Source organism: Bufo bufo, chromosome 3 (assembly GCF_905171765.1).
Source record: "Bufo bufo chromosome 3, aBufBuf1.1, whole genome shotgun sequence".
NCBI lineage: Eukaryota > Metazoa > Chordata > Amphibia > Anura > Bufonidae > Bufo > Bufo bufo.
Window position 1 is genome coordinate 504,857,919 of NC_053391.1, and position 27,782 is coordinate 504,885,700.

Here is a 27,782-nt window from a genome sequence, read left to right on the forward strand (position 1 = left end):
ACTGCTGAGGCCAGTGGTCTATATGACATCAGCGCTGGGTAAACAGCCCGGCCCCAAGAACCTAAGCAGCGGTGTGGGATCTGTCAGGCAAGTAACAATCTATTCTTTACTGTAGGCATGTGTTATCCAGTGTCCTCCTTTAATCGGTCAACCCCTTTTCATACAAATGTGTGAATGTTCGCAGCTGCCGATACACGATTTTCTCCCGTCTGTGTACTGCTCCTTTAAGTGGGCTTTCTACAGTCCATAAAACAGAATGCAAATGTTTTCCCCAAAATCCTATGTTATTTAATCATCGCCGCCACTGAATTAAATGTGCACATAAATTTCAATTTCTAGCAGGCTGATGCAATCATTTAATCATAAATGTACGCAGTAAAGGAGAACGGTAGGCTCTGGCAGAAGACGGTTTTGAGAGCCTTGTAGCCATGAAAGTACTTTCTGCTCCTGCTTCCAGCCATTACTCAGCGCTGCTGCAGGTCACTGGTAAAAATAGATCTGCACTAATGTTACTCTATAGCGAGTGGGTAAGCAGCGCCGCGCGGGCCCGCGACATTAGAAAAGACGTAGAAGGTGAACTTTAAAATGGCGAATAATAACAATCATAGCGACGTGAAAGGTTCCCGATGACGGATATTTTCACTTTAGCAAATGCTTGCAGTAAATTAGCAGCTACAGGTGACTTGAATGGTTCAGCAACAGGCACGCCGAACAGCTACCTGTCTAAATATGACAAGACGCCTCTGCCACCAGAAGCGTCAGTGCACTCTACTACGTCTGTATGAGCAGATGATGAATGACTAATGGGCCAATACGAAATGATCCTGGCAGAACGAGTAGAGAAAAGGTCATGCGATCAAATTCATTACTTTAAAGAAATGAAAGGTGCGTCTGTGTGGGAAATGAGGGATTTGGGGAGAGCTCGCGGCTTACACAACGTGCGATTAGACTGAATGGTTTCCTTCGTGATCACAGGGGGTTATGCGGATTTCAAAAGGGCTTAATGTATTCGTCTTATTCTAAACTCGAGCACCCGCTGTGTATTTTGGACATGGCTTCGGCATATGCTGGCACTGTACATATTGAAGTTTCCAAACGCTGCCGCAAGCGAGAGATGTCAGTGCAGGTAGTGTTCCCTTCCCTATGTAGATAGAAGTTTGCCAGGAGGTATTTAACACTTTCATGCCCTGTCACCTCTCCTGACAGGTCTGCTTTAGTAGCTACTTGCATTCGCCAGGTTATAATTTTAGAGCATCTATTCTTATGACTCTACGCGGTGTCATTCCTTTATTATTCCTGCTAGAAGTTATGCATGAATTAAAATCTTACAATTTGTATATTCCAAGCAATAACCACAAAACTGATCCATACACAAAAATTATAGTTATCGGCTGTATCGTCGGAACCTGTTAATGTTTGTCCTCCGATTCAGTTCTACAGTATGGAGATAGTGCTACAATCGAATGTGTACAAAACTATTTAGATAGCGCCAACATATTCTGCAGCAGAATATATGTATAGTCAGAATCAGATATAACATAGCAATAAACCATGTATCACCAATAACAAGGCCAAAATGTACTAAAAAGGATATTTTTATTACCGTGCAATAATATATATTTTTAAAAAAATCACATATAAAAGAACATAATGGACCGTTATACTCTTTTATAGACATTTTTTTTATTGCTCTCTAATAAAGATAATACATTTTGGCCTTGTTATGGGTGTTATATGGTACTGACGTTCTGTCTGTGGCCTTTGTACTATGAATTAAAACAAGACAAGTGTGGGCCCTGCTCGTCAGAGCTTACCGTCCACGAGGAAATAGGAGAGGCAGAAAAGGTAAAAAGATCAATCGTCCAACTATCTTAACAGAATAGGGGAGAACATATAAAGCTGGATGAGACAGCCACCGACAAGTAAAACGTGGTGTCTCTGAGGGCAAGGGCTGTGGAGGTTAGTGTTGAATGAAAGGATGTGTGAAATACGGGGTGGGGAGATGAATGGAGAAGAGTCCGTGAATGCGATAGGCCATCTTAAAGAGATGGGTCTTTAAGGAACGCTCAAAACTTGGGAGTTGGGAATTAACCCAAGTGTCTGGGGTAGGCCTTTCCAGAAAACTGGTGCAGCTCGAGGTTTGGATTATGGAGGATACTGGTCATAAATCATTGGCAGAATGGAGAAACCAGGTAGGGTGGTAAACAGAGAATGGAGAGATTTAGGGACTTGCAGCACTGTGGAGAACTTTGTGGGCAAGAGTGTACTTACAACTTGCAGATTTAAAGGGATTCTGTCATTAGATTTTACCCCTATAACCTAAACATGTGCTCATGTCCAGACTAATAAGAAGAACCCTAAGCTGGCCTTATTAAACCTCACCGTGGCTCTATTTGCCCAAAAAACTGGTTTTTATAACCTGTCAATCACTTACTTAAGGTGCCCAAGGGGAGGTCCGTTAATACACGGTGCCCGCCCGCACCCCTCGCCGTCCGGTGCCCAACGCCACCTACCCTGTCTTCAGCGCCGCCTTCTACAGCTCAGCGCCGCCTCAGCAATCCTCCCCGTCCCTCTGCCAGATCCTGCGCCTGTGCACTAGGCTCAGCCTGCTGCGCCTGTGCGGACTCCTGGCAGCGGCTTCGTTGAGCGAAGTGCGCATGCGCCGGCCTGATGCGCACTTCGCTCAACCCTGATATGACCTGCAGATTGTGTACCATCAGGTATAGCCGGATAGTGCCCGCTGCTGCACGCTCCACCAATTGACTATATAATGGGGTCTAGTCGTGTTACAGAATACAAGCAGGGTTTCAGCCAGACAAAAAAAAAAAAAGTTTGTCCAAATGATACCTGGACCACATTATTGTCAATCATCAGATCCCCCATGCCATCATCAGACCGCTTTGTGCAGAGGATTTTTTTATGTCGATTTACTCGAGTACTCGTTTCAGCCCTAGTCCTAAATATCACTTCTCTGCTATCCAGAAGCCCAGTTAATCCGCTATATAATCCTTCTTCTCCTTGTTCCTAAAACTCAAGATCGAGAAGACAGACTTCTGGCTCCAAACGTTCCCCTGTTTCATTGGGATAACATTTGATTCTGCCCTGTCCTTCAAACCACACATCCAAAGCCCTTATCACCTCCTACCGACCCCAACTCAAAAGCATTTCTTGTATCCTCTCCTTCCTCAATCCGGAGTAAACTAAAATGCCAGTACCCTTATCACCTCCTGCCTAAACGACTCTAACATCCTGCTCCCATCTAACACTCTTTCACCCCTCTAATTCATCCTCAACTCTGCTCACCTCTCCCCTCCCACCAGTCCCTTCAACAGCTTGGCGGAAAGGGCCATGGTCTACGGGAAAGGAGACCAGCAAGAATGTGCACCAAAAAAACTTGGTTCTGATGTAAAGTAAGCCAGCTAATAAGTGATGTAAACTGAGGCTGGATTTACAAAGCCCAATGATAATCTGCCCATCTAAAGGGGCCGCAGATCCCTCTATGAATGATGAAAGGCTCATTCATTGGGTGAAATGATCGGAGGTGGACACCTCAATCATCGTTTCCTGGCAACAGATCCTGCTGTCTAAACAGCCTTTCCTGTCCAATGATTTTGTATGGGAACAATCCACAGCAGCAGCCATCGCTCATCCTCATACTGTGGAGGAGATCACTGTATAAATCCAGCATTCACCTCCACTTAGCAAGCAGCCGATTGCTGGGAACGAACGCTTCCTTCCTGACAATCAGCTGCTCCTCAGCATCTAAATGCGCCATTAGACTGGACAGTCTAAAGGAGAGTCCGATCTATCATCTAACACCATTCACATTGATAAACGAGTGCAGTTTCAGACATTCTAGTCTAAGTTTACTCTCTAGCAATTAAACAATATTAGTAAATCTGTCCCATTGTCCTAAGATTTACAGTTGTCACCAAGTGTATTCTTAGATTACTGCTATGAAATGGCCCACGCACATTATTTATATGGCCCAAACATATTCCACAGCCCTTTACAATTTGGAGGGTGCATGTACAGAGAAAGTCAAACAAGAGGAACGAGGGCCCTGCACACATGAGCTTAAAATCTACGAGGAAATAGAAATGCTACAAGAGTTGAGGCCTTAACAAGCGAGTTCAAGGCGAGAAACTCGCTGCGTGTGGTAGCGAGCGTTCCTGTCCTCTCCTCCTCTGACAGGATGGCACAGCGTTAGGATTTATAATGCCGTGTCCCTCAGAGACCTGGAATCTATTGAATTACACTGACATAATGCTGTCCGTGTAATACAAAAGATTCCAGGTCTCCCAAGAACACACAGCCTTATAAATCATGACACAATATATAGGTACATAACTGTCCTTATATACTGTATAGCAGCTTCCCTCTGCCTCCCTGCACCGCCTGTAGGGAGCGCTTACCGCTGACACAGGCATCGCTCCCGGCTGGTTCATTAGTCAGCACTCCGGGAGAGCTCACTGACCGCGCCAGTCACGGTGGTCAGTGAGCATATACATAGTGTACAAGTTCGTATTTTATAAATGGGGGTGATGTAGATTTACTTAATAAATACATAAGGCTCTTTTCTCCACAAGGCTGTGAGGGAGCAGGGAGGGCAGAGGTCCGCAGCTCCCGCGCAGCCCCTCCCTCCTATGCTGATAGAAGATGGATGGCCCTTAGCAACGCACAAAAAAACCTTTTCCCTAGATAAAATTAATTACAAAAAATGTTCCCTGTCACTGTCCCTACACATTAGCAAAAAATAAATAAAAATTAATCTGTAAATGCTGTAAAGAGATTCAAAAGAATCAATAGGGACCAGTTATTGGTAGATTTAGTGGTCAGGAGATCTTCAGTAAGAGCAGTTTTTGTAGAGTGCAGCGCATAGGAACCGGATTGGAAGGGGTCAGGAAAGCATTAGCAGAGACAGCAGATTTGGGGAGAGTAGACCAAGCGGGGGGTCCCCTCCATGACATCTCGGACAAGCACCAATAAGGTACATGGTCTGTGCCCGCCGGCATCTCCCTCCTCATGGCAGATAAGGGCTTCTGTAATGCTCACCTGACCCCCCTGCTCTGACATCCTGGCGCTTCAGGCCCATGGTCCTAGTTTGCCAGGCTATGACTACTTTAAGCACCTTCCCCTGTAGGAGGGTTCCTGAGCAATAGGTAGTGTAGCTTGCTAGTTCTTGAGAAAGTGTGCCATTTTCTATTCTGATTTCTTGTGTGCTACCTTGGCTTGTTTCTTGTTTTGACCTTCTGCTGCCCGACTGGACCTCTGCTTGACTCTTATACAGACCCTGTGCTGCCTGCCCTGTCACTAAAAGACTACTCCAAGATGTAGTGGCCTGGAGGTTCTCCTTCAGTGGAGACCAGATCTCTGCACAGGAGTGAAAGGGTGAAGACTTTGATAACAACCATAGGAGTGGCCCTAAGCCAAACAGTTCAGTGACACAGTGGGTCCTGCGTTACACCAGTGGGTTTTCTCCAAAAGACAACCCTTTTAAAGTACAATAAACTCCCCTGTCTATTTTTAGTTTATCTTTTATGACATTGGGTTTTTCCTTGCTTTTCAAATGACAAAAGACAAGAATCAAGTCATTGCAAGATTTTCCAACATGTCCCAAAATCTTCTTGTCTGATACTGGGGGCTTGTCATTGTCAAAAGAGCTCATACACATCCTGATCCTCAGCCCGACAGACACTAGGCGCATTTAGAACGAATAATAGTTCAAGGCAAAACCAGAACATTTGCTCTTAATAGATAAGGATGCATGCTTTATACTATCTTAACCTTTTAATCTGACGTTTGAGAACTCACATTACCCATTAGACTGAAGGCTGGACACGGAATAAGAGAAGCACAGTAAGACAAAGGAAATAATTATCATGCAATAATCTGGAGGAAGATTCATTATCCAAGCTTGCAAAAACAGATGGACACCGGAAGAAAGTTCACATCTCAGCATAAAAGACATTGATATCAAAGTCTAAAATTGTGTCATACCTCTGAAGGGCTGAGGAATATTTCATCAAACAGACTTCTAGACTCTCTAATTTGGCCGTGCTTAGCATGTAAAACAAAGACACAAGACAAAAGAACTAAGCAGTCAGGTCATTGACCTAGAAGAGAGTAAACAGTTTGCCAGTTTCTTGGCTTTCAAATGTTTCATCAGTCACATTATTAGGATTATTGTGGTTGTTAACCAGCCCCATAGAAAAGTTATACCAACCAATTTAGAAATTAAAAGGCTATGAACACCATTGAACCATGTTTTTAATCATTGCATTTAATTTATTTTGGGACTAAAAAGTATTTTCCAATTAGTTTTTTTGCAGCCTTCAGGTGTCATTGACCATGCAGATAATTCGGTACCTTCTCATTGAAATCCAGCTGAAAGCCACACTGAAGACCTGGTTGTTAGCCCTTAAAGGGGTTGTCTAACCATAGACAATGGGGGCATATAGCCAGGGTATGCCCCCATTGTCTTATAGGTGCCACTGGGATCCGCAACTATATAGAGAACGGAGCCCCGCAAGGTGGTGGCTGGAGGACTCCGGTCCGACCACCACTAAGCCGGCTCCCCATAGAAGTGAATGGGAGCATACCGCGCATGCACGGCCTCAGCTCCCATTAATTTCTATGGGGCTGACTGAAAAAGCCGAGCCAGCGCTCACTTGCGGGGCTCTGTTCTCAATATAGGTGTGGGTTCCAGCGGTGGGACCCGCACCAATAAGACAATGGGGGCATATCGTAGCGATATGCCCCCATTGTCCGTGATGAGACAACTCCTTTAATGTTTCACTCCTGAGACCTCAAAAACACTCATTTAAAGAGGGCTTGCCACCAGTTTAAATCGTAAAAACAGAGTCTTCTCCATAAATCCCACAGGTCCCCTGAGTATTTTCTTATTTTTTATTTCTGTGAACCTTCCCCCCCAGAATTTTAAAGATATGGACCCATTACTTCTAGCATCCTATGTTGATTGTCTGTGGTTTGCCAGATGGCTAAAACTTCTCTTCTCCTTCATCCTTCTGAGGCTATCCAATGATTGTGGACACCATCAGAACAGCCTGTCTAGAGTGATCTTGCAAGATATACAATACCAGCATGGTCCTGTGAAAAAAGATATATCTTACGATCACGTTGGACCCTCTCTTCTGATGCTGTCCCTGTTCAATGGACAACATCAGAGCAATGAAGATGACCTCATCTCAGAGGAATAGATGTGGTAGCAGCCCCCTTGGTAAACTGCAGACATTTTACATATAGGGAAGTAACAAGGACCATATCTTAGGAACAGGGGGTGGGGAGGGAGTTGCCTAAGAATGAAACAAACACTGGAGTACTGAGGGAGTCAGCAATAATTATGGAAGCTACACCCATTATTAATATTTGAACTGGTTAAGATTCACATTCATTAAACTTATCACAATTCAGCTTAAAGGGGTTCTCCAGGAATTAAAAAAATGAAAATACTTAAAATATTATTTTATAATAAATATATTCACAAATACCTTTCATTAGTTATAAAGGCTCATTTTGTCCAGGGAGCAATCATTAGGAGAAATAAAATGGCCGCCGTCCTATCAGTAGACACAAAACATGTCCTAATCACACAGGAGGACAAATTACTTCACCACAATGAGCCCTAGTGCTGCCTCATCCTCCTCTCTGCTCTGCTTGTCAGGAATCATGATCCTGAATACAGGTGAATGTCTGTGGGAATGGAGATGATGAGGAGACATGAGAGGAGGGTGAGGTGTGGCTAATGAGCTGCAGCACTTGTTTACAGTCTCCATTACCACAGCCTGTCCTGTCCGTCCTCTCTGTACTTCATGTCTCCTCATGAGCTAAATTCCCCGGAGATTCAGCAAAAGTTCTTATCTGTATTCAGGATCATAATCCCTGGCAAGTAGAGAGGAGGATGAGGCAGCTTTTTACCTCAGTGTTGTAAAGTAACTTGTCCTCATGTGTAATCAGGACAGGTTTTGTGTGAACTAATGGAACAGCGGCCATTTTGTTTCCCCTGACGATTGCTCCTTAGACAAAACGAGCCATTATAAATAATGAAAGGTATTTGAGAAAATATTTATAATAAAGTAATATTTAAGTATTTTTATTTTCTTAATTCCCGGAGCACCCCTTTAAATAAGTACATATGAGCTGGCAGGAGTGAAGACTTAAGGGCTACAGATTCAGCCATCAGAGTAGCTTTCTTTTGGATTTCAGTGCAATGCAGTCTGTAGAGTCACAGAAGATGGCTTCAGAGGACAAAATGTTAACACTTAACAGCAATTTCGAAAAATGCTATTTAGACTAAAAATAACTACTATACAATTAAAAGAAAATACCCACAAACGTGTCTTTTAAGTCTGCACACATTAGGTTGCAGCTACACCTAGACTTTTAGTAGCATTCCTTATTGACTTTAACTACTGAGCTACAACTGTAGTCTAAGGCTAAGTTCACACGAACGTGTGTGTTCCGTGGCCGTATTGCGGCCCGCAAATCGCGGGCCGCAATATACGGCCACAGTTCCGTGTGCATTCCGCATCACGGATGCGGACCCATTCATTTCAATGGGTCCGCAAATCCGGAATCGCGGAACGGCCGCACGGGACGGGACCCCTCGGAAGCACTACGGAGTGCTTCCGTGGGGTTACGTCCCGTACTTCCGTTCCGCAAAAAGATAGAACATGTCCTATCTTTTAGCGGAACCGGCGGATCGCGGACCCATTAAAGTGAATGGGTGCGCGATCCGATGCGGCTGACCTAGGGCCGGCGATCCTGCATTGCGGCCCGCTATTTGCGGGCCGCAGCACAGGCACAGGTCACACACGTTCGTGTGGACTCAGACTAAAGCAATAAATTGACTTATATGCAATCGCGTGCCTGCATCTGTCGATGCTTAAAATCAGTTAGAGTGCACCTGCATGCCAAAAATCTTGTCATAGCAATATATTAAAGGTTTTGATCAGTAGGGGTCTGAGTGCTGAGACCCCCTCCCCTTAATCACTAGAGCGAGGACAGAGAGGCTCTCATGCAGAGCACCGTTTCTCCTTGGTGCAGGGTACTTGAGATGCATCATATACTTTCTAAGGAGTCGGTTTCATGCAGCAGGGGAGAGTTCTATGAGAGCACTTCTCATTCTATCCACAGGTGGGCTTTTCAGAACTTGGACCCCCACCAATCAAACCCTTGAATATGTTGCTATGAAATATCAAGTACAAGGAGACTAAAACCACTGCAAAAAGCCTAGGTGTAGCTGCAGTCTAAGGCCTCATGCACACGACAGTATTTTTTGGCGGTCCGCAAAAAGCTGTTCCGTTGTTCCGTGATCCGTTTTTGTTTCCGTGTGTCTTCCATGATTTTTGGAGGATCACAAGACATGAAAAGTGAAAAAAAAAAATGGACGCGGACGACAATCTTGTGTGCCTCCGTGTTTTTTCACGGACCCATCGACTTGAATGGGTCTGCGAACCGTTGTCCGTGAAAAAATAGGACAGGTCATATTTTTTGGACGGACTGGAAACACTGATCACGGACAACAAACGGTGCATTATCCGAGTTTTCAACTGACCCATTGAAAGTCAATGGGTCCGCAGAAAATCACGGAAAACGGAACAACGGACACGGAAAACAACAACGGTCGTGTGCATGAGGCCTAACTCACATATACTGAAGTTTCAATTACTTAACGAGAGAAAGTAAGGATTTTGCTTCCAAGATGTTCCTCAACATTTCAGAAGCAAAAATGCCAGCTAAAATTATGGTTATAATTGTAAGCCAATAAAAGCGTAGAATTTTGTTAAATTCACAGATCTAACCACAAAATGCTGCATGCATGGATGGTAATCCTATTAAATTAGGGAACATACACCATGATCTGCTAAATTCCTCCTAGTCATTGCACAGTGAACAAACGCCCAGTTATTAGGCAACATACAAGTAAATGTTAAAAAGGGGTTATGTCATCTCAGACTTAAAAAAATAATAAAAAATAGACAGTTTACAATAAAGAAGAAATACAATAAAATAAAATAATAAATAAAAAAAACACACAAATATCACTAGGATATGCCATCAAAGTCAGATAGGTGTGTGTCCCACCTAAGAACACCAACAGAATCTCCAGAACGGGCCCCTGAAAGTGAAAGAGAGCACACTGCGCATATGCGGCGTGTGCTCTATTCATTTCTATGGTCCTGGAATTAGCTGAGCAATTAAATGAATAGAGAGTGAACCACACAAAGATGGCCATCACTCCATTCATTTCTATGGAACTGCCTTAGATAGCTGAACCAGCGCTCGGCTACTTTCAGCAGTCCCATAGAAATGAAAGGAAGGTGGTAGCGCAATAAATGATCACAAGGACGATAGTTCACTCAAACCCCTCCCAATAATTGGCAAGTGAAATCAAATATAAGCGAGTGCCAGTTTACTTCCTTGATTGCCAATATGCACTCGTTACAGGCAATTCATCTGCCTATGTTAAAGGACCTTAAAGGGGTTTTCTGGGAAGGGTAATCAGTATCTGATCTGTGGAGGGACCTCACCGATCAGCTGTTTGAGAATGCATCGGTGCTCTCATTAGCTCTGCAGCCTTCTCAAAGCTTTCCCTAGGCCATGTGACATCATGTTCATTGGTCACATGAATAAGGTGCAGCTCAGCCCCATTGAAGTGACTCACGTGTCACTGGTGCTTAGGTTCCAGAAGAGCTCTCTTACCCTCCGTTTCCAGTCCCTGCTGCTGGAAAGGAAGCGTTATATACCATCTAAACGCATGTCACCAATGCCGGACAAATAATGGCCTCAGTAGTGGTGGCGGTCAAGTGCCCTGCCTACACAGTCACTGCTGAGGCCACTGAATGGGCAAAAGCGGCGACATGCGTGTAGATGGCATGTCTTACTTCCTGTACAGTAGGGACCAGAAGTAGAGAAGAAAAGAGCTTAGTGCTGGAACCCAAGTACCAGTGACAGAGAAGTATTGCTGTGGGTAGGCTGAGGATAGGCCATCCATATAAAAATCATAGAAAAAACGCCTTTAACCTTAAGAGAAACAGTGACCAGCTATAGTAGTAATCAACTTCTAGCTCCCCCTTCCACCAAACTGCTTAGCGTTGAGTGATGAAGCCCGCAGATGTGAAGAGCCAAGTCCCCCTTACACATCAGAGTATTGCTGGCAGGACCACACAACAATTTAGTGTTTATGGGAAGCTACCAACTTTCCTCCAACAGATGATGTTGGTGGGGAGAGAAGGATTTTGCGCGCCAATACGATGACTAATCTTTTTGTTCTTCTGGGAGATAAGCAACCAATAGAGATGTTTGGCAACGGCTTTCTTATCTCTTCACATAAAAAAAAAACATATACACTTGGCCCAACCAAGCATATGTGTACAAGATAGTCAGGAGAGAAAGCTGTTGCCCGACAGCTATTTGAGGTCTATGGGCATCTTAAAGGGGTTTTCTGAGATTTATATACTGACAACCTTTCCTCTGGATAGGTCATCGGTATCTGATCGGTGGGGGTTCAACATCTAGGACCTCCGCCAATCAACTGGTTGAGAAGCCACCAGCACTCGCAGTAGCACAGTGGCCTTCTCTCAGTTTTTCCTAGGCCAAGTGATGTCACGTTCTCAGAAAACCCCTTTAAGACCTCATCCTGTCAAAATCAGTTAGGGCTGGCAACACTTTTTGAATGTACATGGCTATCATTAGAAGAACGTGTACTTTGGCACCATGTTGAATGAAGGTTCCTACCAGTCCTTTTTGTGGCCAATACCATACTTTACTCACAACAAATAATCAATAGCCCAGATTTACCAACGTGATTGCATCTGGAGCGACGCGCAAAGCGTTGCATCAGGTTTTAGACATATGTATGAAGCAGTGGCTCAGTGGGAAAGGGGGCATGGCTTGGTGAAAACTGTTGTGGCCCGAGAAAAAAACGTTTTGGAACAAAACTGCTCCAAAAATCTGACACAAAAATCTGTTGGACAGTCAACCAGTAGATGGTATAAATTTAGAGAAACCAGTCTATCCTTGCACCAAATTTATCATCCAGCTGGGGCCACAGTGATAAACATGGGGCATCTTTAGACTCCCCGTCTACATTTATGACAGGATTAGTAAAATCTTCCCAATGAGGCAAACAGGTTGCTGTCCATTCTACCGATTCATGTAAAAATACACATCGCGTTGCAGTCTTGAGCCAGACTCCGGACTATTCGGTGCCAGATTGAGAGGATTTAGCTGGGCGTCAGTATAACATAATGTATGTGTTTAAACTCTTCTTTTTTTGTGCACTTGTTACAATTCTGTACAGAGCGTATATAACAAGAGAAAAAGTGTTAAACTGCAAGCAAGACTAAGCCAAATCTACTCTGCGGCTTTCACGTTGCATTGTAAAAGCTCTTAAGTACAGCGACTCATCAGACGCCGTTCTCTTTATCTCACACAAGAGAAAACTATTTCATAGGGTGTAATTATGGTGGGCTGACAGAGTGGAACTGTCTAGAACAACTCTCGGCGTGCTGAAATGGGCTCGGAGAAGGAGATAGCTCTAAGTACTGCTCTCTCACATGTTGTTTTATGCCATTACCAGATAACAAACTGAAGTAATTGCCTCTACAACCACAATTGAGTCAAGAGCTGCTGGAAGAGAACGCGCACAGAAAAGAAGAAGGAACACGATCGAAGCTCTCGTATCTATAGGAGTACTTAAAGATCTTGTTATTTTCACCACAGCCGGAAACAAGGAAGATATGGTAAAAATGTATGTTTTGTAACCGAAAATCTTCAATTTCAAATACTATTGCAGTTAAAAGGAGTTTTTTGAAAAATTACTGAGAAAAGGACTGGGTGAAAAAATAAAAAATAAAAGAGGTCATGGTCCCCTCCTCATCGGCTGTTGCTCCAGTTCCAACATTTACTGGGTCCTGGTTCCATCTTGACACACTGGAAATGCAGCTCGGCCAATCACTGGCTGTAGCAGTGACCCGCCTCTGTCACCGATTGGCTGGGCAGGTATCATCCGGCATTTACAGTGTCGAGACAGGACCAAGAAGTAGAGTCCGGTGGGGTCCTGGAAAATATTGGAACGGGAGCAGCTGGTAATTGTGGAGGTAAGCATTGCGTGATTTTTTTTTTAACCCACTCTGAGCACTTTCCCAATTTTTCAAACAATTCCTTTAATTGAGATACTAAAAGGATTTTATCTTTTATATCTTGTATATCCCTTTAAAGGCAGAGAGATTACAATCTAATTTATTCTTATCAGCCAATAATAATATAAAGCTTTTTTGGAGGGGGTTGGTGTTTTGTTATAATTATATATCTGTGTACATATTTTCTGATTACCAACATTTGTGGCTATCCAATTAAAGAGGTATTGATAGGATATGCCATAAATGTCAAGATACATGTAGGTCCCATCTCCTATCTCAATGACAGGGGCCCACCATGAATGGAAAGCATGTCATGCATATCTAGCGTCTTCTCACATCCTTCATAGCTGGTTCCCGTTCTTGATATAGGAGAACAGGTCCCAGATGTGGGACTTACACTTATCTAACATTTATGGAGGATCCTATTGATATGCAATAAATGTCTATGGGTCATCTGCTGGCATCACTGGGGTTTCCTTGTCAAAGGGAAGACCTTATTAAGATCCCAGTTAATTGCCAGAATCAGCAGCTACAACTGACAAAAAAAAATTGTCGATGTCACAGATAAGGTCCAGAGGTTCCAGCCCTAGATAAGACTATCAGTTGTTCTCCTGGATTTTTATATGTTCCATCAAGGTTTAATTTTTGTATCTGATCTATGTCTACACCAGGGTGCATATAAGGTTGACCTCATTACAGGTCAAAAGTACAGACATCCCAACCTGCAAAAACTCATTTCAGGGAGGTTTTCTTTTTTTTTCTTTCACAAACTTTTTATTACATTTTCCAAACATATGCAGTATCTGCACACTTTGCTCTATGGTGCGGAGGACTGGGCTCATTACCCTGCCCCAAATTATCATATTTCTGTATATGATTAAAGGGGTTCTGTCACCACCTATAAGCCCTGTGAGCTAAACAGCTGCTCATGTCCAGGGTGGCATTCTGATTTCTAAGGTGGCCTTAAAAAAGCTATTTGTGGCTTTATTCTGCGGAAAAACAGGTTTTACTAACCTGTCAATCACTGAATTAAGGTGCCCAAGCAGGGGAGGTCTGTGGATGCATGGTGCCCGGCCGCATGCATCGCCGTTCGTGCCCAGCGGCGCCTCTCCCTCCCCCTCCTCCCGCTTTAAGATCCCGCACAAGCTCAGCCTGATGCGCCGTTGCGGACTGCTGGCATCGGCTTCTTCTTGCACTGTGCGCAGGCGCCGAGAAGGGTGCACTGCTACAGGTTGCCGGAAAGGTTTACTGCGAGTAAACTAGAGATGGGAAGTTCGGATCTTTCACATGAATCGGTTCATGAATCGAATCTTCGGTTCATTCGCTGAGCTGACAAGAAGCAAGTGAACTGAAGCTTAGGTTGCGCAATGCGCATGCGCGGATGCTTCGATTCACTTGCTGACTTGCTGAGTCGGCTCTTGGTCTGAGTCAGGAAGTTTATTCTTTAAAACCCTGTGTGTAATTATCTACCCCACTGTAGGAAAAAAACAAGCATCCAGGGGGGGTGAATTTAACACTGGGGTAAATAATATAATTAAAATGGAGGGTTAAATGTGTAAATGTATTTTAAAAAAATACATCTCTCTCAATAGTTCTATAGCTACTGAATGAGACAGAAGAAGGGATGCCTTTAACATATATATCTCCTTGAGAAGCCAATATAACCCTAAAGGGTTAATTTAACCTGTAATGTAAACTCTGTGTCCTGTCACTTCTCTTATCTCTCTGCTCTGCTATCAGTAAACCTTTCCAGGATATATTGTCTCACATGCGGGTGTCAGGGAGCCGCTATCTAATAGCGGGAGACTCCCTGAACCTCCGGGAGACTTGAGATCCCTGAAAGTATGTATCTCTCATCACGTCAATATGGCCGTCTGCCAACTAAATTACGAAGGAGATGAAAGGTCACCCCTCCCTGCCCTTCCGATATCTGCTTATGTTATTATACAACATGGTAGCTAGCATTTCATCAGTTGTTTCTTGCATAATATCATTCTAATGAGATTTTCATTCTCTCGGAAAACACTCTTGAAGGGTGTGGCAGCTATAAGGCCTCTTGCACACGAACGTTGTGCATCTGTTCAGTGCACTGGGGACTGCAGAACAAGTTCTATTTTTTTGCGGTGCGGAGGAACGGACAGAAACACCACGGAAGCACTCACTAGTGCTTCCGTGGGGTTCCGATCCGTGCTTCTGTTTCGCACTTCCGTGAATGCGGACCCATTCAAGTGAACCCGCCGTATGTGGGCCGCAATATGGCCACGGGTGCACAACGTTCGTGTGCAAGAGGCGGATTATTATTTATAAGCGGATACTTTCCTTGCGCTTTTATCCCCCTAATGGAAATTCTGCAGATCTGCTGTGTGAGGAATCAGCAGAAGATTACAATACCAGCCATGTGGGTGAGATCTGAACAAGTCTAGATGCTATAGAATTTTTACACATGGAAACTGACCCGTGCGGATGCAATGTCAACTTCTGATGTAAAAAGAGCCCAGATTTGTGGTGGATTTTTACTACGGCATTCAATGGGAAAGAAGAAGTCTACAATTAAACTTCATTACTGCAGATTCTGCTGCAGGAGACCTGTGGATCTACTGCAAAATCCACACACAAAAGCAGCATATGCACCTCCTAAGCCCAAAGTGATCCCGTGGTAATATTTCCGTGGTCCCCCACCGGCCTCTGTTTCTCACCCTCCAGGTATGAAGTGTCATGTGGACAGACTGCAATCTCAGGCATTGACACATCATTGCTGAAGGCCCGGGAAAGAGAGACCAACGAGGAACCATGTCACCACGGGTGTGCCATAGGGGCGGCAGGTTTGAGCTCATGGACCTCACTAATGCTATCTTCTGACAGGTTAGATGATAAATAAAGATGACTCTTTAACATAATCATTTTACCAGACATAAATATGAAAAAAACAAAAACAGCAATCAGCAGTACAACAGCTTACCCTCTGGGCGGCCTCAGCTGCGGCGGCAGCCATTGCTGCGGCCTTAGCCTTCTCAGCTTCGTCATATGTTGGAAGAGTGGTTGCAACACTATAGGGAGGTGGCACAGGGTAGAATTCATTGTGTGCTTCTATCGACCAAAAACACAAGAATAAAGGGTTATTTTACTACAAGACTAAGGAAAACATTAGTAAAAGAAACAAGCCCTGTGTTTTATACCCAGAAGTATTAGAGTCCATGGGTGAAAAGCATTGGTAGCTTTCCATGGCCTCAAGACCATCTGTGAAAATACAGGGCTAAAGAGATACTGCTGCAGATCAGTAACGCCACCTGATGACATCTCAGTACTGCTATTCTCACCCCCTGATCATGGTTAGAACAAAATATCCAATGTTGCCAAGTGAAGAAACAATGTGGGCAGTCTTCTATAATTGTGGTGCCCGCTAAACAAACGGTGCCATCTACAGCTAATGAATCAGCCCATTATCTGGTCTTGTTGGAGAAGAGCGGCCAGAACTGAAGAGCCCTCTGTTCATGAAGTAATGAGGAGGACATCAAGATGAGCCAACTGGCGGTATTATTTCTGTATCAATAGGCAGGATACTGCTATCTGAATGAAGAAATAGGTATGTGATCCTATATGGATCCTATATGCTACTGCAGGGTTCCGCAACCTCCAGCTGCCGTGAAACTACAACTCGCAGCATCCACAATTACTCACATCTCCCACAGAAGTGAATGGAGCATGATGGGAGTTGTGGTTCCCCACAGATGGAGTGCTTGAGGTTGACATATTTATTTATTAGCAATCTGGAAAAGGGGTATTCCATTAAAAACAAGTTATCCCTTATGCATTAAATAGGAGCCAACTATTAGGCTGGTGGGACCCCCACAATCACGAGAATGGCGGCCCCGAGTCTCCCCCCCCCCCCCCCAAACGAATGGAGCAGTTGTTGCATTCATCTATACGACACTGCTGAGGATAGCCAAGAACGGGCAAAAAATCTCAACATGGAAACTCGGCCTTTGCATTATAGCAGGCATGCTCAACCTGCGGCCCTCCAGCTGTTGTAAACTCCTGCTGTAGGCTGTTCGTGCATGCTGGGAGTTGTAGTTTTGCAACAGCTGGAGGGCCGCAAGTTGAGCATGCCTGCATTATAGTAATAAAGTTCTCCTCTACATCTAGCGCCGGTAGGTGACCACACCATAAGCGGTGGTACGCTGATGCTACTGTATTCATTTCTGCCACGATCACTCTCCTGAGGAAGCGCCCGTATAAACCATAGGCGCAGAACCGCTTTGAGAGAGAACGCACTTCGTGTCAGTTATCAGCGCCTAGTCCATTTAGCTTCTCTAGACCAGCTGTATGTATTGCACGCTGGGGCCGCTGCCTGTTCATTTTATGTATGGCTTCACTAGTGCAGCCTATAGAGCATTAACACTATATGATCTACACATGTAGCGTACCAGCCATAGGGTCACATAGCAGTGGGCACAACATTTATCTCTCTCAGGTGATCAGTATATGCACCTATCGAGTCTACTTTATCTGCAAATGTACAATTTAGGCATCTGATCGAGCAGCCTGCATATATTTCTACCTAAAGCACCCATGCCGAGTCTTTTTGGGTTTGGAGAGGACAAATGAGCTTCACTTAGCTCAATAGTCATTCTATCGGCAGTCCAAATACCTCCCACTGTTAGGAGAACTTGTTCTCGATCATTTGGGGTGACTGGTTGTTTTGATTTGGGTGTCCCTAGAATAGGTCAGTTCACATAGCCATATGAGGGCTTGTTTTTTGCAGGACAAGTTGTACTTTCCAAAGCCACTATTTAATATTGCAAATGATGTAGTGGGAAGCGGGAAAAATATTCCAAATGGGGTGAAATTGCAAAAAATTTAAATAAAAAATATGCAATTCCGACGCAGTTTAACTTTTTTATTTTTTTTTTATTTACGACGTTCGATAAAACTAACCAGTTACTTTCATTCTACAGGTGAGTACGAATTTGGCGATACTTTATATGTATAGTTTTTCTTGCGTTTGGATAGTGATAAAAATAATTAAAAAAAATAAATAAAAAAAAATCGGTTATTTTTTCGTCGCCATATTTCTTTTCTTTTTATTTTGGGAAAAGGGGGGTGATTTGAATTTTTATAGTTATTTATTTTTAAAAACTTTATTTTCTATTTATTTATTTTTTACACTTTTTCATAGTTCCCATAGGGAACTATAACAAGTAATCATTAGATTGCTATTCTCATAGTCCCCAATGCACTAACATTGGAGTGTATGGGAAAATTTGGCTCCATAGGAAATACTACGCAGCAGCCTCCTATCATTCACACAGACAGGGGCTGCTGCACACACGCTGAGGCTCCTCCGATCTCCGCACAGGGGAGCCGGAGCATCACCGGAAGGGCGCACTTCCGGTGTTTCATGCGCTCAGATGCCGTGGGTCAGGATTGACCACAACATCTGAGGGGTTAAATGTCTGCGGTCTGCATTATTGCCGGTTGCGGACATTAGCTACGGGTGTCTGCTATAAGAAACAGCAGGCCACCTGCGGCTATGGCACCTGCTCCGCTCAGGAGCGCGCGCCATCTTTAAAGACCCAGCCAGCACCGTACTATTACGGCGCTGGTTGGAAAAGGGTTAAAGAAGAACTCCCACAAATTTTTTATTCTCTGACCTGTTAGAAAGGTACATGATGTAAACAGTAGTGAAGGCAAGTTTCTTAACAGTGATTGTATTTGTGAGCTATAACCTCCCTTCTGATCCTCAGCTGTATCATGTGACCAGCACTCTGACTCTGCAAATAACAAAGCATCTTATGTGTGGACAGGAAGTCAGGTTCTCTATGTATTCCTAAGGGGGCCTCAATGTCAGTCTCATAGGAATGAATAGAGAAGTAACTGACTTCCTGTCCTGTGTCAGTTGGAGAGGCAGAGAGTTGGTCACATGACACAGCTGAGGATCAGAAGGGAGGGGATAACTCACCAATACAGTCACTGGTAAGAAGATTATATTCCCTACAGTATACATCATGTATCTTTCTTACGTTTTAGCACTGCTACCTTCAGTGACCCGCCTATTTCGTCTGCAGCGCCACCCAGCCAAATCAGTTTTTAAGTGAGCTTCGTCGCCATCTGGCTTATAGACAAACATGAAAAACTGCAACTGAACTGAAGCAATCATCACAAAGTATGACTATACATACCGTTGTCCACACCACCGTCTACGACAATACTGCTGTACGGTGGAGGAGATGTATCTACTGCGGATGCGGCTGTAGTCTGAGATGCTTGAGAAGCTTGGGTTGAGGTGGATGGCTGCTCTACAGCCACAGTTTCGGAGGAGTCGTCCTCATTCTCTAGCTGAGGAAAGAAAAAATAATTGGGTATCATTTCTCATCCACCCAAAGAAAGAATATGAAATCTGAAAGGCTTATAAGATTATACGGACCAGGGTCACACTTACTCAATGGTCACAATCTACAATATACCCTTCAAACATCTGGTTTGTTGTGCACTTCATATATGAAGCCAATTCTGACAGGATGAGATGATGAGCTAATGTGTATGGGACTTCATTGAGGATCAGGCATGCTGAATTTGAATATGCCTGATCCTTTGCCCTCATGGGAGATCAGCTGAGTGTATGTTTATGAGGGCGACAGGGAAAAAAGCTGGATGTCCGGCCTGGCAGCGGAGGTTCATGATAATCACTGAATGAGATGCCGCATAGAACCGCGCAGTCAGACTAGTCTGCCAAAAGACATCCATTCCCTGAAGAAGGTGACAGGACAACTCATCGTGGTCATCTGGTTCTTTACGCCTTTTGTTTCTCTACTGCGACACATCCTGGAGGATCAAACAGTGATTCTTACACGGACAGAACTGGATAAAACCTACTTTTGGAAGGCTTTTTTATTATTACTATATTTATTTTTTTTTTTTTATAAACGCCGATGCAGCAATCAGGCGATCACTGCAGGTCCGGTTTCTCTAATCCCTTGGGAAAGACGCTTCTGGCCCCACAGGAGAAACTTAGTATTACATGGCAGCCATTCAAGTGAATTTGTGGATCGGCCGGATCCACCGGTGTCCATTCTGGCTCATATCTTCTGCATACTGTACACACAGAACATTTTCCTTGTTTTGTGAAAATACAAAATGTATAATAATATTCGTGAATATACAGGAGTCTGCGGCCTACAAAGGCCACCTCCGCACACTACAACAAGCGCACCGAAGCAGTGTTTGTGGACAAACACAAATGCTATACTTTTTGATGTTTAAATGACATTTTTACTTGGAAAAACCAAAATTAACTAGATCTCAGGGTATTTCCGTGCGATCAACCACAAATATCATAAAGTGTCACCTGGAGAATACACGAAAAGACACCCTTATCCTGTATACATACTACTCTTACTACTGTAGATCTCTCAGTAACGTGCCCCCGGACCTCTCAGGTGAGTATGTAAGTTTACAGTCCATAGTATGCAGGGCGACTCAAAAAGGATGGTGCAAAAGTAAAGGCCTGTAGTTAAAGGGGCGTTCCGAGATTTTTATATTGATGGCCTATCCGCAGGACACCCCCGCCAGTCAGCTGTCTGAAGAAGCCACGGCGCTCACTGAAGCTTCAGTGATCGCTGCGGCCACCTCACAGCTTAGGCTAGTTTCACAGTAGCGCTATTAGATCCGGCAGATCTCTCTTAATTCCGACATTGCTGGAAGCTACCGCGATGCCATCCGTCCCCATTAACTATAATGGGGACCTGTGGAAATGAAAATATACCTGGAAAATATTTGCTGGGTTGCGGCTGGATCTCCGCCGGTCCCCATTGTAGTTAATAGGGCCAGCAGGTATCAGGTACCGGATCCAGACATCTGCCTGAAGAGCCTGCCGCCAAGATGTCCAACTAGCCTTACAAAGCACAGTGCCGTCAATTTCAGGCCATCAACATGAAAATCCCATAAAACCCCTTTAAAGTAAAAAAAACCTCTGCTCTTGAAAAATGAAAGCTGTGCTGTGATTGGTTACTGTTAGTGTTGAGCGAAGCGAGATTCCGATTCTTCACCTGAAGTGTAGACGGTAATTGATTTTTAAAGTGGAAAACCACTTTAAATCTTGAAACCAAACTCTGCTCCGGTTCCGAGGTACCAGTCGGAACTGTAGACGAGTTCGGTTTCAAGTTTTAAAGTGGCATGGCTGACTAGTATGGAACTACAAGTGCCACGAACCACAGCATGGCGTATCTTACCGAAACCTCTGTGCTGTAAGCCACACAGATTACAAATTCTTCAGGCGCTCAAACCGGACAACAAACTAAAACTCTTAGGATCACATTTATCATTAAAATATTCCACTTTTATGGCGTGAAAAAAAGTTGTAAACATTTTTGCGCAAGTGCCGTTACTCCGCCGGCCTCCCCACTTTTATCATGTGTGACACAGTGAGGGGTTGTGTCTGTGTCTCTGGCAAGGCAGGTATTTTCCTCCCAGCATGTGCGGCTGGGCTGGTTTCCAGCCAGGTGAGGTCAAATACCGGACTGGAGCTTAAGTGCCGGTCCGGGTTTTGGCAGCACCTGGCTGTCCTTAAATAGGCAGCTGGGCTCAGAGATCTCTCTGTTTTGGGGATCTGAGGCTTTGTGCCATGCTGGAGGGCTGAGAGCCGCATGCTGGGGAAACAAGCCCCCTAAAGCCTGCTGTGGAGGCGGAACTGCCAGCAAGGTGACTTGTGTTATATGAACTTTCCATTGTGTGTGAATTAACACCAAGACTGCAAAGTTACGTGCTGTTTTGTGCAATTGCCTCAAGTGTGAATAAACACTGACGTTTTGAGTTAAGAACTTGTATTTTGCCTCTGTACTGTGCCCGCTAACCCGATCTACCAGAGCGAAACCCCACACATGTTATACGTCAGTTTTCTGAAGTAGAAGAACACTGAAATCAACTCCAGCCTGGGGCTTTAGATTAGATTTCGGTTCAGGCGCACGGACTGCCACATGCTGCGACTAATTTAAGTCAATGGGATCTGTCAGGTTCCTGTAATAATGGAACTAATGACATTAAAGTGAACAGAGCCTAAAGCCGTATATCTTACACTAAAGAGGACCTGTCCCCTCTCCTCTGACATGTGTGCTATAGTAATTACTTACATTAATCATTAAATAATCATGGAGCATCTTTTCTTATAACTGTATGTGTTGCCGTCCCTCTATTATTCCCATTATAAATGTATGAGTAAATTTTCAACTGGGTGTTAACAATCCACTTGTCAAATGGGTGTGTCCCTACACAGTCTGCCACTGACTGCACTGATTGGGCATTGTCAGAGTGTTTAGGGACACCCCATATGGTAAAACCCAGTAATAAAATTCTAGAAGGAATAAATGAGTACCAGCATAACACAGCATCAAACAGAAAACAAGCTCTACAAGTATTTATTGTAAAATACAGTAATTCTCTAAAACAGACATGTCAGAAATAGTGAAGTTCCTCTGTAAAGTTTGTAGGTACGCCCTTAACATGGATATCCATCACTGTAGATATTAAAGGGGTTTTCCGAGATTTAAATACTGATTACCTATCCTCTGGAGTGCCGTTGCCTTCTCAAACCGCTAATTGGCGGACCGCCACTGATCAGAGGATAGGTCATCAGAATAAAAATCTCAAAAAACCCTTTAAAATGCCCTATCCTCTGGAGCCCGTGTGAGTACAGCGGGGACGGCACATCGGCGGGCAGGTAAGTATTCTATAATAGAAGACACTTTTATATAAAGTTTGGAGGACCCCTTTAACTCAGTTTTGCTCTATCTACATATTTTCAGAGTAATTTACCTTTAAGAATTGGATTTAAAATTGCCAATGCTAAGCTTTCGAGAAGAACAGATGAAAAAATAATGTTATATACAAGAATTAAAGGATTACTATAAATACTAAACCTAGCACGTGAGCCGCCTGCGCAACCACCAACCTACCATACCAGATGCCACTTATCGGCTTGGTGGCACAAACATAACTTGTCCTGAAACACACTTTGCAGTGATCACATTCAGGTTTTCCAAAAGTAGCTCAGGGAAGCTCAAAAAAAAATAATTTGCTAAATGGCAGGGATACGGTTAAAATAATAGTAATAAAAATTGAAACCACTCAGCTTCACTACCACCGCTCTGAAACCTTAGCATCTTTTTTTTTTATTTAAATTACATATATTATGTAATAAAAAAAAAAATCATGTTTTTAATTGGTTTTAACCACCTCAGCCCCTATGGCTTAAACACCCTGAAAGACCAGGCCACTTTTTACACTTCTGACCTACACTACTTTCACCGTTTATTGCTCGGTCATGCAACTTACCACCCAAATGAATTTTACCTCCTTTTCTTCTCACTAATAGAGCTTTCATTTGGTGGTATTTCATTGCTGCTGACATTTTTACTTTTTTTTGTTATTAATCGAAATTTAACGATTTTTTTGCAAAAAAATGACATTTTTCACTTTCAGTTGTAAAATTTTGCAAAAAAAAACGACATCCATATATAAATTTTGCTCTAAATTTATTGTTCTACATGTCTTTGATAAAAAAAAAAAATGTTTGGGTAAAAAAAAAAATGGTTTGGGTAAAAGTTATAGCGTTTACAAACTATGGTACAAAAATGTGAATTTCCGCTTTTTGAAGCAGCTCTGACTTTCTGAGCACCTGTCATGTTTCCTGAGGTTCTACAATGCCCAGACAGTACAAACACCCCACAAATGACCCCATTTCGGAAAGTAGACACCCTAAGGTATTCGCTGATGGGCATAGTGAGTTCATAGAACTTTTTATTTTTTGTCACAAGTTAGCGGAAAATGATGATTTTTTCTTTTATTTATTTTTTCTTACAAAGTCTCATATTCCACTAACTTGTGACAAAAAATAAAAACTTCCATGAACTCACTATGCCCATCAGCGAATACCTTGGGGTGTCTTCTTTCCAAAATGGGGTCACTTGTGGGGTAGTTATACTGCCCTGGCATTCTAGGGGCCCAAATGTGTGGTAAGGAGTTTGAAATCAAATTCTGTAAAAAATGACCAGTGAAATCCGAAAGGTACTCTTTGGAATGTGGGCCCCTTTGCCCACCTAGGCTGCAAAAAAGTGTCACACATGTGGTATCGCCGTATTCAGGAGAAGTTGGGCAATGTGTTTTGGGGTGTCATTTTACATATACCCATGCTGGGTGAGATAAATATCTTGGTCAAATGCCAACTTTGTATAAAAAAAAAAAATGGGAAAAGTTGTCTTTTGCCAAGATATTTCTCTCACCCAGCATGGGTATATGTAAAATGACACCCCAAAACACATTCCCCAACTTCTCCTGAGTACGGAGATACCACATGTGTGCCACTTTTTTGCAGCCTAGGTGGGCAAAGGGGCCCATATTCCAAAGAGCACCTTTCGGATTTCACTGGTCATTTTTTACAGATTTTGATTTCAAACTTCTTACCACACATTTGGGCCCCTAGAATGCCAGGGCAGTATAACTACCCCACAAGTGACCCCATTTTGGAAAGAAGACACCCCCAGGTATTTCGTGATGGGCATAGTGAGTTCATGGAAGTTTTTATTTTTTGTCACAAGTTAGTGGAATATGAGACTTTGTAAGGGAAAAAAAAAATAAAAAATCATTTTCCGCTAACTTGTGACAAAAAATATAAAATTCTAGGAACTCGCCATGCCCCTCACGGAATACCTTGGGGTGTCTTCTTTCCAAAATGGGGTCACTTGTGGGGTAGTTATACTGCCCTGGCATTTTCCAGGGGCCCTAATGTGTGGTAAGTAGGTAAATGACCTGTGAAATCCGAAAGGTGCTCTTTGGAATATGGGCCCCTTTGCCCACCTAGGCTGCAAAAAAGTGGCACACATGTGGTATCTCCGTACTCAGGAGAAGTTGGGGAATGTGTTTTGGGGTGTCATTTTACATATACCCATGCTGGGTGAGAGAAATATCTTGGCAAAAGACAACTTTTCCCATTTTTTTTTTTTATACAAAGTTGGCATTTGACCAAGATATTTATCTCACCCAGCATGGGTATATGTAAAATGACACCCCCCTATAAGGCTCCATTCAGATGTCCGTATGTGTTTTGCGGATCCGATCCATGTATCCGTGGATCCGTAAAAATCATACGGACATCTGAATGCAACCTGACAGGGGGGGTGATCAATGACAGGGGGGGTGATCAATGACAGGGGGGTGATCAGGGAGTCTATATGGGGTGATCACCCCCCCTGGAAGGCTCCAGGGAGACGCCTGTATGTGTTTTGCGGATCCGATCCATTTATCAGTGGATCCGTAAAAATCATGCGGACGTCTGAATGGAGCTTTACAGGGGGGTGATCAATGACAGGGGGGTAATCAATGACAGGGGGGGTGATCAGGGAGTCTATATGGGGTGATCACCACAGTCATTGATCACGCCCCTGTAAGGCTCCATTCAGACGTCCGTATGCGTTTTGCGGATCCGATCCATCTATCAGTGGATCCGTAAAAATCATGCGGACATCTGAATGGAGCTTTACAGGGGGGTAATCAATGACAGGGGGGTGATCAGGGAGTCTATATGGGGTGATCACCACAGTCATTGATCACGCCCCTGTAAGGCTCCATTCAGACGTCCGTATGCGTTTTGCGGATCCGATCCATCTATCAGTGGATCCGTAAAAATCATGCGGACATCTGAATGGAGCTTTACAGGGGGGTAATCAATGACAGGGGGGTGATCAGGGAGTCTATATGGGGTGATCAAGGGTGAATAAGGGGTTAATAAGTGACAGGGGGGGGGTGTAGTGTAGTGGTGCTTGGTGCAACATATTACTGAGCTACCTGTGTCCTCTGGTGGTCGATCCAAACAAAGGGGACCACCAGAGGACCAGGTAGTAGGTATATCAGACGCGGTTATCAAAACAGCGTCTAATATATCTGTTAGGGGTTAAAAAAAAATCACATCTCCAGCCTGCCAGCGAACGATCGCCGCTGGCAGGCTGGAGATCCACTCGCTTACCTTCCGATCCTGTGAACGCGCACGCCTGTGTGCGCGCGTTCACAGGAAATCTCGCGTCTCGCGAGAGGACGCGCCGGCGCGTCCACTCGGAATGAATCAACCACCTCCAGGACGCGTCTGTCCGTACAGCGGTCCGGAGGTGGTTAAGTAAAAATTCCCAGCCGTTAGTCTTCTGACTTGATTCATTTTTCCATCGGATAATATACTGCTTGTTTCCATGGTTACGACCACCCTGCAATCCAGCAGCAGTGGTCGTGCTTGCACACTGTAGGGAAGAGTGCTGGCCTCTCTGCTACCCAGGACCGCAGGAGTGCGCTTTTTTCTATAGTGTGCAAGCACGACCACCTCCTCTGGATTGCAGAGTGGTCGTAACCATGGAAATGAGCAGTGTAGAATGTGATGGGAAAAAGCCGGAAGGAAGCAATATGGACAATCACAATACATTAGCAAATGCCTTGTATTAACTTTATCTACATGATAAAAGCCATGTGCTGAAATGAGACAACCCCTTAATCAATGATTTTTGTTGCTTGTGATAACGGAAAGAATCATGGCCATCGATGGCTGGATCTGTACATTTCTTTTTGCCGAGTGAAGGGAAAAAGAAAACAAAAAAACACAATGGGGGTCATTGTAGAGCTGGTTTAGTTGCCCATAGCAACCAATCCAATTCCACCTTTCATTTTGGACAGCTCCTTTGAAAAATGAAAGGTGGAATCCGATTGGTTGCTATGGGCAACAAGGCCAGTTCTACTTCCTACCAGTTTGATAATTGACCCCAATGTACTTTTAGCATAGATCATAAAAGTGATGAGGGCCGAACCCAATTTCGACAGAACTAAAATCTGCAGCACGGTGTGTTGCAATCCGACATCCTGTGTTCATGTGGCTGGGGGAGGGGTGCCGGGACATTTACTGAATGGCGTTACATCACTCGCTATTCACCACACAAGCAAAACAAGAAACGTGATGGTTTGTGGGGAAGAGTCTAATAGTAGCCACAGCGATTCCGCGGTCTCATTCCTATTTATTCACCCTCGCCTACCACATTTCTCGTAGGGTACATTGATTCTCTGTCTACTGGAAATTTTGTAGGGAGACCCCCTTATTATTTGGAGTGGTGAATCAGATTCATTTGATGTAGTCAATGGGAGCAGCTCTACCGTAGTGAGCTCCCTCCGGTACAAGGCTGAGAGGTGTAGAGGCCCCCTCCGATCAGAGAGTGATGGCCTATTAGGAGGATAGAGAAGGGCCTGCTTCCATCATGGGGTGATACGCACACATACCCATAGGCCTACATAAATCCTGGCCAGGTCTAGGTATTCCTTTTATCTACAGGGAACCCTGCTACAGGATGATCAGAGCTGGAGACTTCTTCTGACAACAAGACCTCTATTGATTGGATGTAGGGCATAAGGCGAGTTTTCCACGCGGGTGCAATGCGTGACGTGAACGCATAGCACCAGCACTGAATCCTGACCCATTCAATTCAGTACTGCATTGCGTGAAAAACGCAGCATGTTCTATATTCTGCGTATATCACGCAGCCCTGGCCCCATAGAAGTGAATGGGGCTCCAGTGAAAAACGCATTGCATCTGGAAGC

The 27,782-nt window shown here is 44.0% G+C and overlaps 1 protein-coding gene across 2 annotated transcripts in view; it reads right to left on the reverse strand.

The window, feature by feature from the left end:
* Positions 1-27,782, reverse strand: part of NDFIP2 (Nedd4 family interacting protein 2) — a 93,802-nt gene that overhangs the window by 48,769 nt on the left and 17,251 nt on the right. The window contains exons 2-4 of one of the 2 annotated variants that reach the window (XM_040425323.1): positions 19,346-19,502; positions 16,126-16,253; positions 6,001-6,060 (exon numbers count right to left, since the gene is read on the reverse strand). In XM_040425323.1, the coding sequence (XP_040281257.1) occupies positions 6,001-6,060; positions 16,126-16,253; positions 19,346-19,502 (345 nt within the window). The remainder of the gene's footprint in view (positions 1-6,000; positions 6,061-16,125; positions 16,254-19,345; positions 19,503-27,782) is intronic. The other variant, XM_040425324.1, reaches the window with a different exon arrangement.